General features: G+C 45.6%; 1 protein-coding gene across 1 annotated transcript in view; it reads left to right on the top strand.

Annotated features, from left to right (window-relative positions):
• Window positions 1-10200: 10200 nt before the first annotated feature.
• PLCXD2 (phosphatidylinositol specific phospholipase C X domain containing 2) overlaps window positions 10201-22804 on the top strand; it is a 34442-nt gene continuing 21838 nt past the window's right edge. The window contains exon 1 of the mRNA XM_037907368.2: window positions 10201-10727. Within this exon, the coding sequence (XP_037763296.1) occupies window positions 10589-10727 (139 nt within the window). The 5' untranslated portion in view covers window positions 10201-10588. The remainder of the gene's footprint in view (window positions 10728-22804) is intronic.

Below are 22804 nucleotides of genomic sequence, written 5' to 3'. Positions count from 1 at the left end.
TTCTGGCTTGACCATGTAAAGTCAAGCGCGACTGTCACTTCCTCCCATCGAGGCCAGCAAGTGGCATCCAACAATTCTATAAAATGGTCCAAAATCTCCAGATCACCTGACTGCTCATACTGCCTCAGCAAGCCTGCACGATCATCGTTCAAACATGGAATCTACACTGGTCGGAAGCCGCATAGAATTGTTGTACTTGCAGCTTTAACAATGTCACAACAGAAACAGTAGTTTGCATCTTCCACAGAGATGTTTAATGGGATGGTTATAACACTCCATTCTAAATACTCTGTAAAGGAGCCCCCACATGGCTTCTGGAATTTCCATCTAGGCTTTGATACGCTCCTTATCATTGGAAGACACATTCCCTTGATGTAGACTTATGATAATAAATGATTGTGGAAATATTCTGCAAGAAGGGATTGATTTGTAAACAACAAATTCTTATATGCAATTAAAATAAGTTTTATGATATATAAAAGGAAGTGTATGAAGTACTCTATGCAGGGTGCTTGAATTTAAGTAAGAGTTTGAGAACCTGTCAAATGAAAAATACATATATAAACATATATACTGTACTTTTTAAAAAAATACAAAATTAAGGAAACTTTGAAATTTACAGTATTAATGTACTCTGATTCTAGAAGGATATTTGATGGAGCAACACTTTTCAATTTACAGTAGCCCTAAGGGGAAAAATTGTGTGCATATTTGTATAAGATATGTGTTCATATGTGACAAAGCACTATTCTTTATAAAGGAAGAACTTGCCCACAAAGTATAAGCCCTGAAAGATAGAATGTGCTGTTAAGATGTTGAAAAAAGTATATTGGAAGAAGCTACACATTTGAATCTTAGGGTATATCTACACTACAGGGATGATACTAGCATAGTTGCGTCCCTGTAGTTATGCTGGCATAATCCCATAGTGTACACGCACCCTATACTGATGGAAGGGGTTTTTCCTTTGGTGTAGGAATACCACCTCCCAGATTAATAGTGTCTGGTTCAGCAGAAGCATTCTTCCATCAACCTAGCCGCATCTACACTGGGGTTATGTTGGAAAAGCTATCTTGGGCAGGGGTATGGATTTTTCACACCCTGACCAATCTAACTGTTGACCTAAATTTTAAGTGTAGACTAGGCCTATGAAGTTCACAAATTCTATTACAGACAGTGCTTGATCACCCAATTAGAGACTTTGGCTTGTTCTTAATTTAAAAGTCCACACCCCAGACTGATGTAGCTATGCTGATTTAACCACCAGTGTAGATGCAGCTATATCAATGGAAGTATGAGTCATTTGGGGAGGTGGTGTTCCAACACCAATGAAAAACCCCTTCCATTCATATAGGCTAAGTCGACTTCACAGGCCAATGCTGGCGTAACTACAGTGACCTAGCTATGCTGCTATTGTCTCTATAGCGTAGACATATTCTTAGAGCCAAAGACAAAGGTGAAATAAGTGCTAAAGTAATGAGTGAACATAGGTTGGTAATCTTGCATCCTGAGCAAGTGGAAGGGGCAAGATGTTGCAAGAAGTGCCACAGACTATGCAGATATAAAATAAAGTAGTCTATCTTAGGTCCTGGCTACACTGGCAAATTTCTGCACAGTGAAGCAGCTTTCTGTGCTGTAACTCCTGAGGTGTACAAACTGCCAAGCCACTTAGTGTGCTAAAACTGCGCAGTTGTAGCACTGTAAAAAAAAAACCACGTCGAGAGGTGTACAGCTTTCTGCACAAGGGCTACAGCGCTGCGGTGCAGGTGTGGACACCTTGGTCGATTACAGCGCTGCAACTAGCCTCCAGGAGGTGTCCCACAATGCCTGATCTCGCCTCTCTGGTCATTGGCTTGAACTCTACTGCCCTGCATTCACATGACCAACCGTCATCCCCACCCCTTAAATTCCTTGGGAATTTTGAAAGTCCCTTTCCTGTTTGCTTGGTGATGCGTGCAGTGGTCTCAGTGCATCTTTCCAGGTGGCCATGCCTGCTCCACACACCAGGAGATCCCCTACTTGGAGCAATGCCGAGCTGCTGGACATCATCAGCATTGGGGGATTGGAGGCTGTCCTGTCCCAGCTGCGCTCCAGCCATAGGAATTATGATACCTATGGACATATTTCACGATACATGACAGAAAGGGGCCATGACGCACTGGAGTGCAGGGTCAAAGTGAAGGAGCTGCAGAACGCCTACCACAGGGCGCAGGAGGCAAACCGCCGCTCCGGTGCTGCGCCCACCAGCTGCCAGTTCTACAAAGAGCTGGACGCGATACTCAGCGGTGACCCCACCTCCACTGCGAAGACCCCTGTGGATACTTCGGGGGCTCACATGCCAGTCGAGAGTGGACCGAGCCCGGAGGAAGAAATCTTGGATGAGGATGTGGAGGGGGAGGGGGACCCAGAGGCAGAGGATGACTTGGAGGTCAGAGATGCATGCAGCTGCTCTTCTGGACCCTGGAGGAGCCTAGCCCGTCACAGGTGTCGGAAGTTGGCGACACGCAATCAGGAGCGGAGGCCCCTGGTAAGTGGATTTGATTTCGGGAATCACTGAAGCGAGTTGGTGGGGGGCAGGAGGGTAGCAGAAAGCTGGCTCGTCTCCCACCTCGTGCCTAGTCTGAGCGGTGGAACAGGCAGTTGATTGACTCCTTCAGTTCATGGGAATCTCCCTCCGAGATCTCCAGGAAACTCTCGTGAAGATACTGGGCAATGCTCTGCCGCAGGTTCTTCGGCAGAGCTCCTTTGTTTTTTGCCCCATTAACGGTAACTTTCCCACACCACTGTGCCATGGTGCGGGCGGGGGGAGCCATTGCTGCACACAAGTGAGTCACATAAAGGCCAGGGTGGAAGCCGCAGTCTTAGAGAAGACCCTCCCTTGATTCCCTGCTCACCCTCAGCAGCAAGATATATTCCATAATGATCACATCCTGTGAAAAGTGTCGGGACAGGAATGATTATCATCCACCCGCCCAACCCACCACCCAGGGCTGGCTCTCCCCAAGAGCCACGTGCCCAGTGAACAGCAGAGACTGGGAAGAGTGATTTCCCCTGCCCCTGCGGCTACTCACCATTTTGGGGGTCTTGTGGCTCATCTGTGCTTGCCTGGGGTCAGCCAGTTAGTGACAGGTGTGAGACTACTGGCTGTGTTTTAAATCACTGAATCAGTGTTCTCTGTGTTTGCAAACAATACTGCTTCTTTAAAATGTTGCATTTAAACTTCACAGAGATGACCTTGGGAGCACAGCTTCCCTCTTTGTTATCGCCGGCTGAACAGCTGCGCAGAATTAGAAAGCGGCCAAGAAGAACTGAGGAGGACTTTCTGTGTGATGTCATGATGCTTTCCGCAGCCGAAAAACAAGAATTGAAGGAGTGTCGGGACAGCGCGAAGAGGGACCAAAAGGAGAATGCAGCGCACCAGAACAAAGCCACGGAGCAGCTCTTAAAGATTATGGAGCGCCAAGCAGACAAGCTCCAGGCAATACTGTACTAGCTCTTCAAACCGAGCAGCTCCATGCCTTCCCTCCCCTGCAGCTGCTGTCGCAAAACTCTTTCCCATGCTCCCCCCAGACACTGCCAACACACTCTTATCAACCTCTTGGCTCCAGTCTATACTCGCTGCATTCCACTCCTGCCCTGTCACAGTCCAGCCCTACGGACTCCCACTACCCACTGCACTCAACACCCATCCCTCTGCAGTTTGGCCCTGGTGAAGCACAGTATCTGCTGCATTGTACCCCAAAGGAAAAGGCTGGATCTGATCCCTAGACATACACAAATCTTTAGCTGCCCTGAAACCCCACCTCCTCCCGGGACCTTCCCTTCCCCCATCCCCCTCACTACTGTTTTGTTTGTTTGTTTGTTTGACTCTCTCCTCCAGTTGTTCTTTTTTAATAAAATAATTGTGTTGGTTTGAAAGCAATCTTTATTCTATTAACTGAAAGCAAAAAGAGCCCTGCAAAGCAGCATACAATTATGTTAAACCCACATATTGCATCGTCTGCACCAATCACCTCCTAGAATTACAAGCACTGCACCTCCCGGGCATAGCAACAAATATTAGAGGCTTTCAACTTCAAATTGCTGCCTCAAGGGATCCCTGATCCTTATGGCCCCGCGCTGTGCCCCTTTAATAGCCCTGGTCAAACTCAGCCTCTGCGGTCCAGACCTGAGTGAAACTTTCACCCTTCCCTTCAGAAATATGAAGCATACAGCATGTGGCTATAAGCATAGGAATATTGTCATCGGCCAGGTCCAGCTTCTCATAGAGGCAGTGCCAGCAGGCTTTTAAAAGGCCAAAAGCACACTCCACAGTCATTCTACAGTTGCTCGGCCTGTTGTTGAACCGCTCCTTGCTGCTGTCAAGTTGCCCCATGTATGGCTTCATAAGCCATGGCATTAAGGGGTAGGCGGGGTCTCCCAGGATCACAATGAGCATTTCGACTTCCCTTACGGTGATCTTCTGGTCAGGAAGAAAATCCCTGCTTGCAGCTTCCTAAACAGACCAGTGTTCTGAAAGGTGCGTGTGCCATGCACCTTTCTGGACCAGCCTGCGTTAATGTCTGTGAAACCCACGGTGATCTACAAGCGCCTGGAGAACCATTGAGAAACACCCCTTGCGATTAATGTACTCGGTGGCTAGGCGGTCTGGTGCCAGAATTGGAATGTGCATGCCATCTATTGCCCCTCCGCAGTTAGGGAACCCCATTTGTGCAAAGCCATCCACAATGTTAAGCACACACGTTGCCCAGAGTCAGTCTTTCGGCGCAAGATGCGATTAATGGCCCTGCAGACTTCTGTCAACACGAGTCTAATGGTCGACTTTCCCACTCCGAACTGAATAGCGACTGATTGATAGCAGTCTGGAGTAGCCCGCTTCCCCAGTGCAATCACCACACACTTCTCCAACGGCAGGGCAGCTTTCATGCTCATGTCCTTGCGCCGCAGGGCTGGGGCAAGCTCATCACACAGTCCCATGAATGTGGCTTTCCTCATCCGAAAGTTTTGCAGCCACTGCTCATCAACCCAGACATGCATGACGATGTGATCCCACCACTCAGTGCTTGTTTCCCAAGCCCAAAAGCGGCATTCCACAGTGGTCAGCACCTCTGTGAATGCCACAAGCAATCTCGTGCCATAGTTACTGCACATGGCGAGATCAATGTCACACTCCTCTTGCCTTTGTAGTTTAAGGAATAACTCCGCTGCCACTCGTGACGTGTTGGTCAGAGCGAGCAGCATACTGAACAACAGTTCGGGATCTATTCCTGCAGCCTGAAGAGGCAGGGCGCGCAATACACAAACTGTTGAAAGATGGTGCCCAATGCAGATGGAAGCAGAGGGATTGCTGGGATGAGAAGCAATGCATCACGGGGCATTGGGACAGGACCCAGGATGGCCCACTACCTCTTCAGTCTTCCCACAACTCTTAGCAGCAGAAGAGAAAGAGGTGCTCTGCGGGATAGCTGCCCAGAGTGCACCACTCCAAATATCACTGCAAGTGTCGCAAGTGTGAACATGCTATTGCTCAGGCAGCTGACAGCGTGAACACACAACAGTGGTTCCCAATCAGCACTCTCTGAGCGGTGCGGTAACTCCCAGTGCTGTAGCTCTGCCAGTGTAGACATGCCCTTACTCTTTAGCCTCTCATGTTAGTTGGTTTATACTGTTATTCCTTTACTCTCCCTGGGTGTGGAAACTGCACCAATTTCTACACAGTTGTACTGACTAGCTGACACCTGGAGATGTGATTTCCAACTTGAGGCGAAATACCTGTGCTAGCTCTGGTCAAGCTAGGACACCAGAAACAGAGTGCAGTTGTAGCAGCGTGAGAAGCTAGCCACCCTGGCTGCATGCCTATCTGAGACTTTAGGCCTGTACTCGGGGCAGCTAGCCCCTCCTGCTGCTTGCACTGATACAGCTACACTCTATTTTTATCATGCTAGTATGAGTATGTCTCTCCTTGAGCTGGGAATTATACACCTAGCTTGAAATGTAGCTGTACCCTAAATTTTATCCTATATCATAATGTCTGTGGACAAGGGGTCAGAGTAAATTGACAGCTGCAGTCTTACTGTTCACATTTCCTGATTTACGAATGCTTAACTACACAACCTTAATGCAGCAGTAATGTAAGGACTGATTCTGCTGTCATTTTGCTATATGTTGGGGTAACTCCATTGAATAGAATTACAACAGTGTGAGTAAGATCTGATTCAGGGCCATTGCTTTTTTGTGGATACAGATGGAATCCAGTGTATGTGTTCATATGCATGCACACACAACAGGTGTGGTGTATGAGCAAGCATGCAAGAAGCTGTAATGTGATAATTGCAGGCCTTGGGAGCATGCAGAAGTTCACAGTTGGCTCAGTAGATTTTAAATTTAATGGCAGTGCAAATCTAGAATTCTTATTTAGTGCCAGTTGGGGTAAGATTACATCTGACTCTGCTGACATCCTCCCTGATCTGATCACCACTCCCTCTTTGGCCCAGCCAATGCCCAGATAATGATGGTTCTTGTTCCAGTTCTGTTGCTGAGCCGATGCAAAAGAGGAACCAAAGTGTTGCTTATTCCTATTGCTATACTGTCCGGGCTTTATTTGACCAGTCGTGGGGCAACGCTGTGTGGTGTCAGCTTTTTTTCGCATGCAACTGTTCCCCTTGCTGATTGACATTGCAATAGCTGGATGGTCAGAAAAACATGCAGATGTTAAAATGTACTACAGAAGAATGACTTCTTTTTATTTAGGCCTCCGCTACCACTGGGACAGGAGGAGGAATCAAACAGTAAGGAGAAGCAGGCATGTTGTGCACTACTTTACTAAGAGACCAAATAATAGTAACAATCAGTGTAAAACTTATATAAAACAAGTTTAAGTTGTGCAAAACGCAACTTCGATCCAGAAAGAAAGGTTCTGCTTTCTACTGCTGCCTGATTAGGCCCATTTTTACAAGCCATCTTTGCAGGAGAAGAGTTTGGGACTCTGAACTGTGGGATCTGACTTCTATTTTGTTCCCGCTGTTTTCAGAGTGCCCTTCAGAAAAAGAAGTCCTACAACATACTCGCTCGAGCGTCTGGGTCCTGCTGCATGAGGAGTTAAATCTGTCAGATATGCCAAATGTGCATCTCTACGCAGATTTGCCAAATATGCATACAGCAATAAATAAATAAATAAATACAAAGGCAGAGATGATGAAGCAGAGTGCAAGTACTCTACAGAAAACAGACACCTGGCTGACCTCCAAGATGCCATGACCAGCACCAATGAAAAAAATGTAATCCTTGGGGATCAGATTTCAGAATTCAGGCTACATGAGGCTTTCTAGGAGCCTCTGTGGCAACATGAGAGACTACGAAGAAGAAATGGTGACAGATCTCAGAAGTTACAAGTATTAAGTGGAGGAACTGCAGGATTGGCCTAGTGTCTGGAATATAGAGAATGTGAAACCTTATGTAAGTATTTTTAAGTGAACCTCAACTCCATCCCATGATAATGGCTAGGTACGTACTATATCAATGATACAGGCGCAGAAAACTGTGACTTGCCTGAGGTCACACAGCGGTGGGATGGTAGAAAAGGCATTAGAGTCAACAATAGGTGAATTCTAGACTGTGCTTGTTCCCTGGAGGCTATGCTGCTTCCAATTTGACTAAAGGATAAGTTCTTGAGGGGAGAGCAAGAGTCTGCTTAGATGCCCTGGATATTGAGGAATAATACAATATTTAGGATTTGCCTCTTGTATTGGAAATAGTTTGCTTTATCACAGGCCCAAGAGAGGCTCTGGAAGATGACCTGGGAGGACAGCCAGGAAGGGTATCTAAGACATGTTGCAATAACTCAGTTGGATCTGAAAATGAGAAAGCCAAGCAGGATGGCTAACAAGAAAGATATTTCTTTGTTACCCAGCTTATACAGCACAATACTCTTTAACACAGACTCATATTAACAGCTGCTAAGAAAATTGCTAAGGATTTAAATTTAGCAGTGCTTTAACGGATTCCACTATGATACGAGTTATTCTGGAGGTATGTTTTATTGTGCCCACAGAAATGAAGGCTTTCTTGAAGTCTGAAAAGATTTATTGTGGCTGAGGTGGGGCTTGAAACGGACATGGAGGCCTTTGTGACCATATAAGCCTTGTTTTCATTATTAAAAATGTATGCTGTTAGTAAACAATTATGAAGAGTTGAGTTAGCCAACACAATGCTGATCATGACTTTGGCACTGTAGACAGTGTTGTCAGCTAGTTGTGTGCATCATACTAATTTAGACACAAGTTAGCCTACTCTATGCTGACCACAGAGTCCTGATCAGTATCATGCAAGTTGATTCAACTTTGCACAGTTGTGTTGTAACCATATAAAATTTTGTACTGAGGACAAGCCTATAGAAATTCTATAAAATGATTTGCTATGTGCTTTCTCTTATAGGTTTCCCATTCCCCCACCCAGCTGTGTAGCAGGTGAGTGTGGTTTGAGAGAGGCTCCGCAAATGGAAAGTGTGGAAGGCAATGTTATTGAGTGTGGGGCTGCCTGTAACCAACTCTGATCTCGAGGATGCAGGTACTGCTGTGTGAGGGCTATGGCTGCATTAAATAACTGTTGTGTGTAAGACGGGGTGGTCTTGCCTCATTCATTCCCATTCTCCTGAAGCTACAAAATGATAGTCCAAATAGCCCTATTACTGCACATATATACCAATGTACCTGTTTGATATCTGAATATAGTACATTTGAATTTTATATTAGGTGGACTATTTCCTCCCTAGTACGTTGATCTATGCACATTTATTCCATCTGTATTAGGTTTTTGGACTCCTCAGATAGTTGAGTGGGTTTCACGGTTGAATATTCAGAGAATAATTACTGCCCTGGGGGGGAATGACGATAAAGGGATGAAGCTTTTGGTGAATGATGGACCAAAGGCCCTTGGCATATAGTACATGTAAGTGATTCTGATCCTAATGTCAGTATCAATAGGTATTTGCATTATGGCAGCCTGTGGCTATGCCCACTGTGGATTGGGAAGTTTAATTCCAAAAGGAATGTGAAGCTTTATCAGATGCTCTTCCATGAGCTAGGTGGATATGCTCACTTCAGTTTGTACCTTGAATGTGTCTGCATCTATTTCACTATTTAAAAGAAGGATTAATACTTTATTATTTGAAACTGTGCAGTGAACGTACAATTTGACATGGGACCATGTAATTTCTTTTCCCTTGTTATGAAGAGAGCTGGGCAAGATTTCCTATCCTGCAAAAATCTGAGATTCCAAATATTTTTTCTTTCTGCAATGGGATTAAAGAAAGCCCTCTTGAAGTTTGTAATGAAAAAATGAGGGAGGGAGGGAGAAAAAACCAACCCATCCCTGAATAGCCAATCACTCAGGGGTTAGGCCACTCATATGGGAGGTTGGAGATCCAGGCTCAAATCCCTGCTTCACACCAGGGAACTGAGCTTGAGTCTCTATCCTTCCTCCTCCTCCCCCCTGTGAGTGCTCTAATCACTGGGTATTGACCAGTGGAGTAATCCCTACTATTTTTGAGAGCAAAATGGTGTTCTTCATGATGCATAAGTGCCAGAATGCTGTTCCAGCCCCTAACTGGTGGCATTGACTAGTTGGTGTCTCTCTCTCCTGTTGGAGCTGTTCCACTTTGTATAAACAACCAAACAGAGCCGGACTCTGGATAGCCCAGTGGTTGTGTTACTCAATCAGGCACACAAGGGACTTGAAACTCCTTCTCCCACAGCCCAGCTGAGTGTCCTAATCATGGGCTATTGGCTATTCTTTGGGGGTGTGGAAGGGAGGGGGGGGGGGTTTGGTTCTTTCTTTTTCCCAGAAATGCCAGCCTGTACCTGAGAAACATTTCCCCTTTCCTCCCGCCTAGAAACGAAAAAGATTGATTGAAATTGAGACATTCAGACACCCATGGTTGCAGCACTGACCAATAAAGCATTTTTCTGATGCCCACCCCCAGGACCGCTCTGCTCATGTCTTCCCCTGGGCAGGTTCTCCTAGGTTTGGAGATTTCTTACCAAGATGTTTTTATTAGATGTGAAGTTGTGCTGCCAGAGCCACTTTCCCCCCTTTCTTCCTTAAAGCCCGCGCTTGTACTTGGTGGTTGATCGACAATCGGTTGGTGCTTTTAAAAAGACAGGGGGCCCCGCCGCCACGCCTCAGGCCCTCCAGCCGCGGGGCGGAGGCAAACCTCCCCCCGGGCGTCCAGTCAGACCTTGACAAATCGCCGGCCAACTTGTCCTGCAACGCTGATCTCGGCGAGGGCAGCGAGGCTGCTCACGCCTTCTCGCTGGGGCGGGGCCGGGGCCGAGAGGGAGGATGTTTGCCCGTGGGGCTGGGCGCTGGCAGCGGGCCCGGCGGCTTTCCACCTGGCCCCGGCGCGGGGCAGAGCACCTGTCACACAAGCCGGGAGCCGGCCCCTCCGCCGCGTGATTCCTCTGCCGGCTGGGCATGTCCCCGGGCTCCTCCGGGGCCGGGCGGTGCGAAGTTGCGCGCAGCCAGCGCGGCGGCGGCAGGAGCCGGAGGCCGCCCCGGGAGAGGCGAAGGGTGGGCGGCGCGGCGGGAGCTGATGGCGGGCAGCAGGCTGGCGGCGAGCTCGCAGCCCCGGCGAAGCGGCGGGAGGAGGGCAGAGGGCAGCAACGCGGACTGGATGGGCTCCCTCGCCCCCGCCCTCAGCACCTTCCCGCTGGCCCATCTGGCCATCCCAGGTAACGCGTCCTCTCTGCGCGCCGCCGCCGGGGGCCAGGGCAGCTCGGCGTGGGGATGAGCCGCCCCCCGCTGCAGCCAGGGGCGTGAGGTGCCCCGGGAGGGATAGGGCGCGGGTTAAGGCCCCCCCCGGTCAGTGTCGTGCCGATGTCCCGCGCTAGCCAGCCCGCCACGCGTGCCCGGGCCGGGGGCATTGCGGGGGAGATGCTGCCCTTGGACAGGGATGTCGGTCCTGGGGCGCGCTCGGTGCTGCACAGGGGGGCGCCCCTTCCCCGCCCCGCACGCGGCTCTTCGCCTCCCGCTGTGCCCTGCCCGGGACTGGCTGGGAACTGCTCCGCGCACGGGGTTCCGGGTGGGGTGGGGGTGGGGGGTTGCTGTTCCTCTCGGGACAAGTTTCGGCGCCTGCGCTGGTTGGTTAAAAAGAAACACTTTCCAAACCTCGGGGCTGGGCGCTGGGAGGGGGCGGTGTGAACACACCTGCGGGTTGGGGGAGGGCAGCCGATTCTTTTGAGGGGCTCACCCCAAGACAAAGCCCCTGTGCGAGTGACACTGCTTTCATCACCCAGCTCTAGGAGATGTGAGTAGTACCCCCAAATTACCTTCTCTAGGCTGGGCTGGGGCTGTTTCTGTTTGTTGGGTTTTTTTTATTTTGTTTGGTTTGAAACAACCATTGCCAGTGTTGGTTGCCACTGACTGCAAGGTGTGTGATTAGCTAGGGTAAAATTTAATTTCCGGGGTTATTTACCATCTTCTGCTGGGAGGCGGGGTCAGCTGATCACCAGCTGAGGTCAAGAAACATTCTCTCCTCCCACGCACCTCTATGGTGTATTATTACACAAGAGGGTAAATTATTGAAGAGGGAGTGACCTTCCCTGGGAAGCATCCAGCGCTGGTGGAGCCAGGGTGCTAGACTAGATGAATCATTGTTCTGCTCGGGTAATGCCTGTGTCTGAACACCTTCCGGAATTGAGGAACCCTTAATCTCTGCGATCAATTGACATTCAATTTGGGATCTACTTCTCATCTATAGGTAGTAAAACAGGAATGAAGCAGTCTAGCACTTAAGTCTTTCTACTGAACGCTATATAGGAATTGTTGAGACCACTGTGCCATCAAGTCTAGTACTTATTGCTGACCATAGCCAGTACCACCTGCTTCAGAGGATTATCATATAGTAACATGCCCTCACAGAAAGTTTACTCCAATCCCCCCCAATAGGTAGAAGTTGGTTTATGCCCTGAAGCATGAGTTTGTATCACTTGCAACATTATTTGTTGTTCTGATATTTATTATGACAATTCTGGGATGTTGTTATCCAAGTAAAATGTACTATGTGCGGGTGGGCTTGAGGGGGAAACCTGCAGTAATTTGCAGGAAAACACTAAATCTCTCCTCAGTTTTCAGAAATAGAATTTCAGCAATGTAAAGCAAGTTTTTCTGTTTTAAATAAAGGTTTTAATACTTAAATTTAAGCAAGGGATAGAAAGAGATTTGATGTCTATTATAACAGGAGTTATATTTTTATATGGTTTAAGCAAGATTTTTTTTTCTGTTGGTTGTAAAAGTGTGTCTGAATTCTGTGGGTTTTTTTGTGTATATATATATACACACACACACGCTAACTGACTTTTTAAAAGTAGCACGGGGGAATCTGTCTGTCTGGTGAGATTTGCGGGATCTGAGGTTTTTGCAGGAGGGTGCAAGATAAAAATGCAAGGAACAATGTGGGCATGGGTGGGAGTGAGAATTGCAGGGCGGGATGGGAATGGGATTTTAAAGAAATAGTCCTGTGCAGCGCTCTGGTTGGGTGCTCGGATCCTGTGGAAATTCAGTGAGATTTGGCAGGAGGCAAGCTCCCTTAAACTGTTTCAGAAATCTTAGTCTGAACTTAGTCCCTTCTAGTTTTGTGAAGAGTTCATTAGTCAATCCTGGCTTTCTTCAAATTTATCAGTCATTCATAAGTACTGGCCGGACACTTGGTCCAAATAACTTTAGGCTTACATGTGAGGTCATTACAACACTTGCTTCCACTCTTCATATTGTGTGTTTGGCTGCCTAAGTCACAAGTTAGTATTTCTGTTCCCAAATGATCTGAAAGCTTTTAAAACAGAGAACAACTAATAATTTACTTTTGTGAAGTATTTTTCAAATGAATTAATCATTCATGCTAAAAATAATGAAACCTGGAATTGAAAAACATTTTCAGTGATGCTTGGTGGCTGTGCAAATACCTCTGAATGACAAGTAATATAACCCCATCTGTCACAGTGAACTAGTGCTTAGCCGTTTATGTAAACAGTGCATCTGTCATCTTCCTAGCCAAGCTAGTCATCTTCTCTAGTCCAAGCGAGAGATGTTGTAGATGGATTCTGTTTGTAAAACAGATAGGAAAAAAATCGAGAAAGAAATAATAGTAAACAACACATTCAGGAACTAAACCTTTATAGTACTGGCAATGTCTAAAATGGAGTCCAAATATTTAATCAAGTCAGGTTTTGTAAAGGTGAATTCTAGTACTGATATCTGTTTCAGATATGGGAACAGGTGTGAATTTCAAACAGAGATACAAGCTCTGGAAGAACTGGTATTTATCTGTACTGCCTGCCCTTTCTGCTCCCATACCCTTACCTTTAATGTTACTTTTGAAAGATGTTTCTCATGTTGCTAAGTAGGGCTGGAAGCAGGCTGGGATGATACTTAATTATTAATGCTTATGCTGTGCTTAGCCATGGGCAATACTGATGAGTAATGTAAAAATCATCCCTACTGCATATATTAATTAGTCATTCAATATGAATGCTTTATAGTAGAGACTACTTATGTTGTTCTGTAGAGCAAAGGTCACAATGTAATTGTAAGTCAGCTCAATTTTTATATTCAGCAGACTCAAGTATAGTGGTTGCCATTAAACTATTGTCTCTTATTCCTATTTTACAATTGCACAGTCTCATTGTACTTAATAATCCAGCTCTTATATAGCACCTTTCATCTGTAGATGCCACAGCACTTTACAAAGCAGGTCAAAATCAATTTCCTCATTTTACAGAGGGAGAAACTGAGGTTCAAGGAAGGAAAGTGACTTGTCCAAGGTCACCCAGCAGGCCAATGGCAGAGCCAGGAATTGAGCCCAAGTCCCCTAAGACACAGTCCAGTGCTCTATCCACTAGGCTGCACTGAGTATGGAGAGCCTTTCAGCCACATTTATTACCTGCAAACATCTGCTGTGAAGATTTTAGTGGTATAGGTTTTCCTTACGATATTTCATTTTTGGACTCTGCTCAAGTGCAGCACTGTCAAGTTCCTTGCAATAGTCTCGTAAAGCTATTATAATTTCTCCGGTATGTATATTGTGGCAAATTCATTGAAGTTCTAGACATTTTCGTGGGATGCCCTTGGTGTATGCTCTGGGAGATGCAAACCCATGGAGTCTCAAGCCACTGGGACATGAGGCACCTGACTGCAACTCCCATGAAGCACCAGAGCAGCTCAGATAGATGCAGTTCACTGATGAACTGACCCAAAACAAAACATTGTGACAATCAAGAACCAAAATGTGTCATTTTACCAAAAACCTCCAAACAAAATATTTTGACACTTCCAAATCCATATTCTCTGGAATTTTCCATTCCACAAATCTTGTCCCCAAAATTTTCACCCCAGTATGTGACAAAAACAAATTTAGAAATTTCTCAGGAGACAGAAACTCTGATTTTTAACCAGCTGTAGCAGTGGTAATACACGATAATAATACTAACGACAATGAAGATGCTGCTTTGATGTGTTTGGCACATGTGCCTGCCAAAGGTTGCAGGCAGGATGTGCACGTGCTGCGCTAATCAGTGTATCGGATACATCATAACTGTCTATTAATTTCAGTCAAGTGTTGTGAATGGATATTGGCAGCATGGTAGTTGCAGCAGAGGAACCAGAAAAGTTAATGATGGTAGGCTTGGAAATCCCAACAAGCCGTAGGTTTTCTGATCATAAGACAGACTTTCTGTCTTTCTTGCAACCTTCACATTGTAGATTTTGTGATGGCAAAAGTCAATAGACAGACACAGTTGCCTGTCATGTACCCTGTGAATACAGAAGACTGGGAAGGAGTGTGAAGGGAAGGGAAGAGTTGAAAATGCAAATGGACAACAACACTTGACAAATGGTTGTTTCCATTTCCATCCTACCAAACTTTTGTGTGAAATAGAGTTTTGGTGTAATCATCTTTAAAGGAGCCAAGGCAAGTCAACAGCAGCATGTAAGAAAAGGATCACTTCATGGATCAACATTCCAGCAGTTGACAGCAATGACTGGGTTCATTAAGGAATATTGACTAATATTGACATTGAGGGGGGCTTTATTAATCTAAATGAGAAATACATATTTCTGCTCCATGTGCTGCTGCTGAGGAATAGCTGCCTTGGAAGAGTAACTCTCCTTTGACTGGAAAAATCAGTTGCCCATTCCTCTTTTTGGAGAGATGGGGACAGGGTGTGACAGGTCGGGTCACAAAGATCCCCTTGTGAACTGCCACCTGGTGTGCTGGGACTACCTCTGAGCCCATTTTCCCTGGCAGCTTGGGACTTCAGTATCTTGCCTTGTTGAGCCAGACACACTAGCCTGCTACAAACACAGGCCCAGGTCCGAACCACGTCCCCCAGAAGCTGCAGGCTTAACTGAAAACAGCTTAAGAAGTGCTCCTGTTTCCAGCACCCAGATACCCAGTTCCCAATGGGATCCAAACGCCAAATAAATCCATTTTACTCTGTATAAAGCTTATACAGGGTAAACTCATAAATTGTTTGCTCTGTATAACGCTGATAGAGAGAGATGCACAGCTGTTTTCTCCCCCAGGAATAAATTACTTGCTCTGGGTTAATTAATAAGTAAAATGTGATTTTATTAAATATAAAAAAGTAGGATTTAAGTGGTTCCAAGTAATAATAGACAGAACAAAGTAAGTTACCAAGCAAAATAAAATAAAACATGCAAGTCCAATCCTAATACAGTAGGAAACTAAATGCAGGTAAATCTCACCCTCAGAGATGTTCCAATAAGCTTCTTTTACAGACTAGACTTCCTCCTAGTCTGGGTCCAGCAAACACTCACACCCCCGTAGTTACTGTTCTATGTTCCAGTTTCTTTCAGGCATCTCTTGGGTGTGGAGAGGCTATCTTTTGAGTCAGCTGAAGACAACATGGAGAGGCTTCTAGGGCCTTATATAGTCTTTCTCTTGTGCAACATCACAGCCACAAGATGGGGTCTCTAGCCACCTGGGCAAGTCACATGTCTATGAATGATTCAGCTTTTTGCAGACCGACGTCATTGTTTACATGTTAGTTTGAAAGTTCCCAGGAAAGCTCAGATTTGGATTGGCGTCTCTCAAAGTCCATTGTTAGTTAAGTACTCCCAATTACTTGAATAACCCCTTCTCACGATGGTGATCAGATCTGTCTTATGTGCTTCCTACAGCAAACGCTTTAAATATAATCAGAGAGCCAACGCTCATAACTTCAGATATAAAAATGATACGTGCATACAAATAGGATGAATATATTCAGTAGATCATAACCTTTGCAAAGATATGTTACGTGGCATATCTAGCATAAAACATATTCCAGTTATGTCATATTTACACTCACAAGCATACTTCTAGAAAGAAATCAAGCCAAACAGTAAAGTCCAGGGCTCTTCATGGAGTACGTGCTACCAGAAATTCATTGTTTTTTTTTTAAATCAAGGGGGTACCTAATTTGAATGCATTTGCTCCTTCCCCCCCAACACCCTAGCTTTTGGGACTGCTTGTTTTCAGCGTTTTAGAGAAGGTAGATGGAAATTTTTGACAAGAACAAGGGAATGTTTAATTAAACTGATAACCGGAACATTCAGAATGTATAAAAATAAATACTTTTACACACAGTTAAACAGTGGAGCTCAATTCTCAGATACTTGACAGTATTCAAAAAAGGATTAGACATTTATACAGAACACAAAATATCCAGAGTTTTAACAAATAAACAAAGTCCAAGTGAACCCCTTCCAGGCTATTAAAGAGTCCAATAAATAAACAAGCTATTTTCCCTCGCTAGGGTCTTCAGGCCCATTGTTCAGGTGCCCAAATAAACCCTATCCCCTTTTAGGGGTTTTTGCCACTTCACCTGTGGCAGGGCAAAACCCAGACCTGCCTACTTCCCAGGTTCCAACTCAGGGACTCTGCACACGGCAGCCACCTCAAGCCTTCATTGCTATTTCCGTGGACCTCTTCCTCCCAGGTGCTTCTAGCGCCAACCCTAGCTCAGGGCTGACTCCTCAGGTCCTTTTCTCTCTGCAATCACAGCTGTGTAAATTCAGCGAACCATTAACTCTGTCTAATGGTTGGTCTCCTTTGGCCAGAGCTTTCTTCTTCATGCCCCTGATCCCAGCTAACAACTGCGTGGCTAAGGCCTGGCAGCTCCTTTTATTTGGGCCAGCAGAGCCCTGATTGGCTGTTGCTAGTCCCTCTAGCCCTTGGCAGGCCAGGTCTCTCTACCTTCCAAAATGGTTTCTCCAGAGAGTCCTCTCTCAGCAAACTTGGAGGACCGACCTTTACTGCTCTTTTCCTCACTGCTTCTTCCAGTGGGGTATAGTAGGACCGTGAGGGCCTTATCAGGGATTCACAAAGGCTGAATACACCCCATTACAGATGCACTGGGGTATTAGAGGGAAATCAAAGCCTTTCCCATATAAGTGCATGGAGTAGTCATGATTGTGCTGCAGAAAGAGGACTGGCTAGAAGGGCTGTGCTTGGAATGCACTGGCTACATGGAATTCACAGATGTAGTAACTTCTCGTGATCTCTGCATACGCCGGGAAAGATGTAACGTCTGCAAGTACCATGTCTTGGGAGGTGTATTGTATCTCCTGCCTGCTGTGGCTCGTCCACCCAGAGGAAATATTAAGTCTTGTAATTTTGACACGCTTCTAGTGCTACTGCATGCTTTTCTTTCTTTACCGTGCCAAAACTACTCATTAGTAAATTGAACTAAACGTAGTACTCGCTGGAGGCATTGTGCTTGCAGAATGCTGAGGCAGGCATTGTGTTTAGAGATGAGAAGGCAGCTCTTCAGTTACTGGTTTTGAAGGTGTGCCATGGTCCTCCCATGGCTGGTGCATGGGCTGGAGGTGTGCAAGGCTTTGATGTGCCTCAGCCATGTATTTAGTGTTTGGTATGTGTAACGCCTTGGACTTCACTATGACACTCCTGCTCCTTGAAGTGAAGAAGCATGAGGATTTTGTTTTTCCGCTGTGTTAGGAGGAGAAAAGACTGTGTGCCTCCTGTCTCAATCCTCTCTACCTTGTACATGCATTCAGGGATAACCAGAGGAGCAAGATCCTGGTTCTAAGCGTGTAAAATAACCATAACATGGCTCAGTGCTAATCATAGTGGCAGACTGGGTTGTTCCAAAGACTGATACTAGGATTTATGCAGCACCTGGAGACTGGTAAAGAATGCTGTTCAAAGGGCTGAGAGAGACAGATCCTAAGAAGCAATACTTTTAGTCAAACTTGATTGCTGAAGGTAGCCTCCAAATTTTATTTCAGGTGTATTGTGGGAGGCCAGGCTAAGGTTAGCGGGCAAGGATAGAACCTAACACACTCGGATCTCAATTCCTGATTAGGAACTATAGGCAGGGTTGGAATCTTTAGACAGACGCCATTACATAAATAATTACACATACAAAAATACATTAAAAGAACATTCCTAAGATTGCAAACTGAAGCACTCAAAAGGTAGGAGATGGCCAAATTAAGGCCATGTGTATGTATGCTTTCTGATAGTCTTTAAGTGCCAGTTTCTTTGCCCACCCAGTCCCAACCCTTCTGTCCATCCCCTACCAGTTTCTAGCCTTCCCTGTTCTCCAGGCTCCTATTTCCAGTCTCTTTGCCCAGCTACTCAGTCAGTTTCTCTCCCCCCATCTCCAATTCCAATCTCACCAGACTGCTTATCCAACTCTCCCTGCCTCCTCTGCATTCTAATCATGTGATTTCCTCCTCCATGCTGCCTGGATATCTGCAGGGAGATCATTGAGAATACCAGAGAGAGAGGTCCCTGCTCTTAGGTCCAGTGCCTGGGCCCAACTTAGAGCAGCCATTACATGGACAGTCTGACTCCACCCCTGTACTAGCCCTGGATTGGAGGAAGCATGCTCAATCGTTCTGCGGGAATGGCACAAGCTCAGTCCACCCACACAACGGAGTTGTGAGCTGATGGAGCATGTTCAGTGAGAGATTTTAGCTGCTAGAATCTGTCTCTAATAAGCATGTGATTTTTTTTTTTTAAAGGCTTATAACTTGACCCAGTTTCAGGAGATTTTTCACAAGGAGGGCAAAAGGCACATCCCTGTCAAAAAGGCCATCTCCTGCCAAATTTCAAGGCCCCACTCTAAAGCATGGAGGCACCCAAGTTAAAAGAAAAAGTTTCTGGAATCTTTAAACATGCACAAAACTATGTATTTTTCCCTAGCTGCATTCTTAGAAGTGGCTGAACAATTTTGGCTGAAATTTTCCAAAAAATGTTCAACCTGATCTAGACAACCGAGCCCCAACAATTAAAGTGTGGCAATATTATGAACGGTCTTACAATGGGGAAAGTGTCAAGCAACCTTAATAGGCAATATTACCAGCCCCACATATAATAAAGTGAGTATCTTATACACAGAACATGAAGGGCTGTACTTTGGTTTATTGAATACACAAGAAGCTGCTAAGGGGAAATAGTTTCAAATTCTGAATGTATGAAATCATGAAAAAGAGGTCACAGTTTCATATGCTGCTCACAGAATGAGATGTGCATGACATACCTTAAATGGGTGCAACTGTGCACAACTATTTCAGCACCTCCCAAAGGTGGGTGTAGCCAAGATTATTTTGATGCCTGTGTAATTGCTGACCAAAAGTTGCATGGGTGGCTTGTGTCTTAACTGGCTAAGTGAAATGAAAGTGTTAGTTAAGAGGAAGCCAGGTTAAATTTTTAGGGTGAGAACTTGGAGACAGGTGATTTGGGTTCTGTCTTTGTGACCTGGGGCAAGTCACTTTCTCTGTCAGTTTCCCTATTTCATTTATGAGACCTTTCATGCCCCATGAAAATTTGGCGCCCAAAGAGAAGTGGGTGGCCTTCACTTTGTGGCCCCATGCAAGGAGGGAGCAACTTGAAACTGCAGCAGGTCTCTATAGGAGTCCCCTGCTGACTGAGGGGATCATGCCATTGAATCAGTGCATAGACAGCTGAGCTGGCCATCTGTTGGGTTAAAGTTTGGACTCGTGTGACAGGTGAAGCATATGAGATTGAAAAAAAAACTTAAAAATAGCGGATGTAAGGCTAACTTCTTAAATCCCCATTCCTTGGCTTCCTGCCAACTCAGTGGACATTCACCAAGCAATGATGCATCATCCATTAGAGGAAAATAATCTCGCAGCAGTGATGAAAACCTGATATGAAATGCTGGACACCAGCTTCTGATTAGTAGGTCTTAAAAAGAGCCTTTCCTAGTAGCCAGGGTATTCCATAACTGCTTACTGTGGGGTTTCTTGCACTTTTCTCTATTAGCAGCTAATATTGGCTGCAGTTGGAGACAGGTTATTGGACTAACGGGGCTATTAGTCTGATCCAGTGTGTCAATTCCCATGTTGATGAGACCTTTCTGACTGATTTCAGAGTAGCAGCCGTGTTAGTCTGTATTCGCGAAAAGAAAAGGAGTACTTGTGGCACCTTAGAGACTAACCAATTTATTTGAGCATAAGCTTGAGCTGTAGCTCACGAAAGCTTATGCTCAAATAAATTGGTTAGTCTCTAAGGTGCCACAAGTACTCCTTTTCTCTTTCTGACTGAGTATAAATTAGTGTGTTAAGCTACACAGATTACATGAAGCATTGAAAAATAGGGTAGAAAAACTGACAAAAAATGCGTGCTCATGAGAAAGTAGTCAGTGAAAGCGAGGATCTCTGGATCATAACAGCACCTCCAGCTTGTCAGTGATGGACACTGCTTTGGTCTAATTGGAAGTCCGAGGCAGGAGGACAGCATTGTTGCTCCTAGGAAACACCAGGTGTAAGAAGTCCCCCTGCTAGAAATAATAATAAAAAAAAAAAAGTTCAATGCTTCTGCTTTCTCCCACCTTACTTTTCAACTCTGCCTTTACTCTTTTTGGAGGGCAATGGTAAGATGTTATACTAGCTCTTCCTCTCTTTCTGTGGAGCATCAAAACAAGGAGAGGCTGTTTTCCCTGGGCCCTGGGGTGTAGTACCTCCCTTGTAGGCTACCACAAAGTGGCAGAACTGCCTGGAAAGAACTGTGGAACTTCTTAGTGCTGTTATGTATCTGAGGTAGGGCAGACTCTGCCATGCCTGATCACAGCCTGCTGGCCCTCACTGTGTCAGAGCACAAAGTTGGATCAGTGCAACGTCTCTTCATACACGTCCCTTTCCACTGAACAGTGTGGTGACTCAGTGGACAAAATTAATACAGACCAAAGGGTCTCACAAGAGGATGAAAACTTACCTCAACCAGCTCAGAAGTAAGTCTTTGAAAAATCTCCCCTGTGCAAAAACACCTCTTCCAAGTAGTCCAGTGTTTCTTCTCTCTCCCTTCCCCCCCCCCCTCCCCCGGCCATACCCCCAATAGGTCTTAACTGTGTCTTAGCCTCTGTAGAAATGCAGGTCACATATTGCACGGTCACCCATTGTCTTAGGATGAAAATCAGGTCCCTTGCTCTAAGGCCTAGCACCTCTTAATAAGTAGTCAGAAGCAGAAAAACCCACCAGCCCAAAATCTCTGCTGGCAACATGGGTCACAAGAGCCATTGGCTGACTCCTGGCGATGGTGCCACTCAGGAATCCCAAAAGCAAGTGTCAGAAGTTGGTGGCTCTTTCAGTACAGATGTCCTGTTGCAATTTATATAAAGACAAGGTCGTCCCCAGAACATTACAGGCTTTCCTCATGAAAGTAAATTCTACTTTCCCTATGTCTCTCTGGAAATAATACTTCCTTGTGTTCAGCATCTCAGGACCCCAAAAAGAGACTTAACTGCAAGGTAAATGCGCACACAGCACCTTAAATGCTATGTGAAACACACTGAAACAAAGAGAGTCAGCATTCATCTTGGTTTCTTTTCAATAGGGTCCAGACCTTGCAGCATAAGGTATTCCTGACCCGGTAAATAAAAAGCTGTATAACCAAAGTATGTAACAGGCAAGCTCTGGAGAGAATAAGAACCCAGCACCACACACTGCTTAGAAGCATCTTGGGCACAAAGAGCTCTGACTACAGGAAGCATAATACATAAAGCAGCCAACTAATCTCCTATCGGCATAGTTACTGACCACTGCAGACTGTTCCCGGAGGGTCCGTTTAGTAAGAAAGTGCTGTACGTGGTGGTTCCCTAGCAAATTTTTTAGTATATCAGATGATTTCCTAGGGAGAAGGGTTAATTCTATCACAAATTAATCTTCCCCGCCTTCTTTTTCATTCCAACTTCAGTGCTTACTGTTCATTATTTCCCACCACGGAGTGTGGAGAGATGTTACGATCCAGTGTGGAAATCCTGTAGTTTCCTGGCATTTCTGTTTCCACTATTCTAACTGGGAGTCAGGACGTTATTGGATTTCTCACTTAACTTCACCTGTGGGACAATCTGCCCACAGACAAAGTTGTGAGTTAAAAGTTACTAGTGCTTGGCTGAAGTATTTCTAAATCATAGAATGAACTGGGCTGGTAGGCACAAGTGAGGGACATGGCTTGACCCTAATACTCCCTAGCAACAAAGTTGAGCTTTCTCTGAGTTCCATGCAGGCGAAGGCACCGCCCAGAGTTCACAAACAGGGGAAGATATTAACCACACAGGTACCAAATATTCCATTTTCTCCTGTTGCAATGAAAAGAACTGATACACTGGAGAGGCAAGTGGAGTTTTTTCAAACTCTGGCCTAGGCTAACAAGACACAGATATGGTGTTTTCCAAGGAGAATCCAGGGCCAAAAATACTCCAAGATTCAAGTCCTCTGTTCTCTCACCAAACAGGTACAACAGTGGTTTTTTTGCAAACCACTT

The sequence above is a fragment of the Chelonia mydas genome, chromosome 1, assembly GCF_015237465.2.
Source record: "Chelonia mydas isolate rCheMyd1 chromosome 1, rCheMyd1.pri.v2, whole genome shotgun sequence".
In the NCBI taxonomy this organism is placed as follows: domain Eukaryota; kingdom Metazoa; phylum Chordata; order Testudines; family Cheloniidae; genus Chelonia; species Chelonia mydas.
This window is presented reverse-complemented; position numbering and strand designations above follow the sequence as displayed.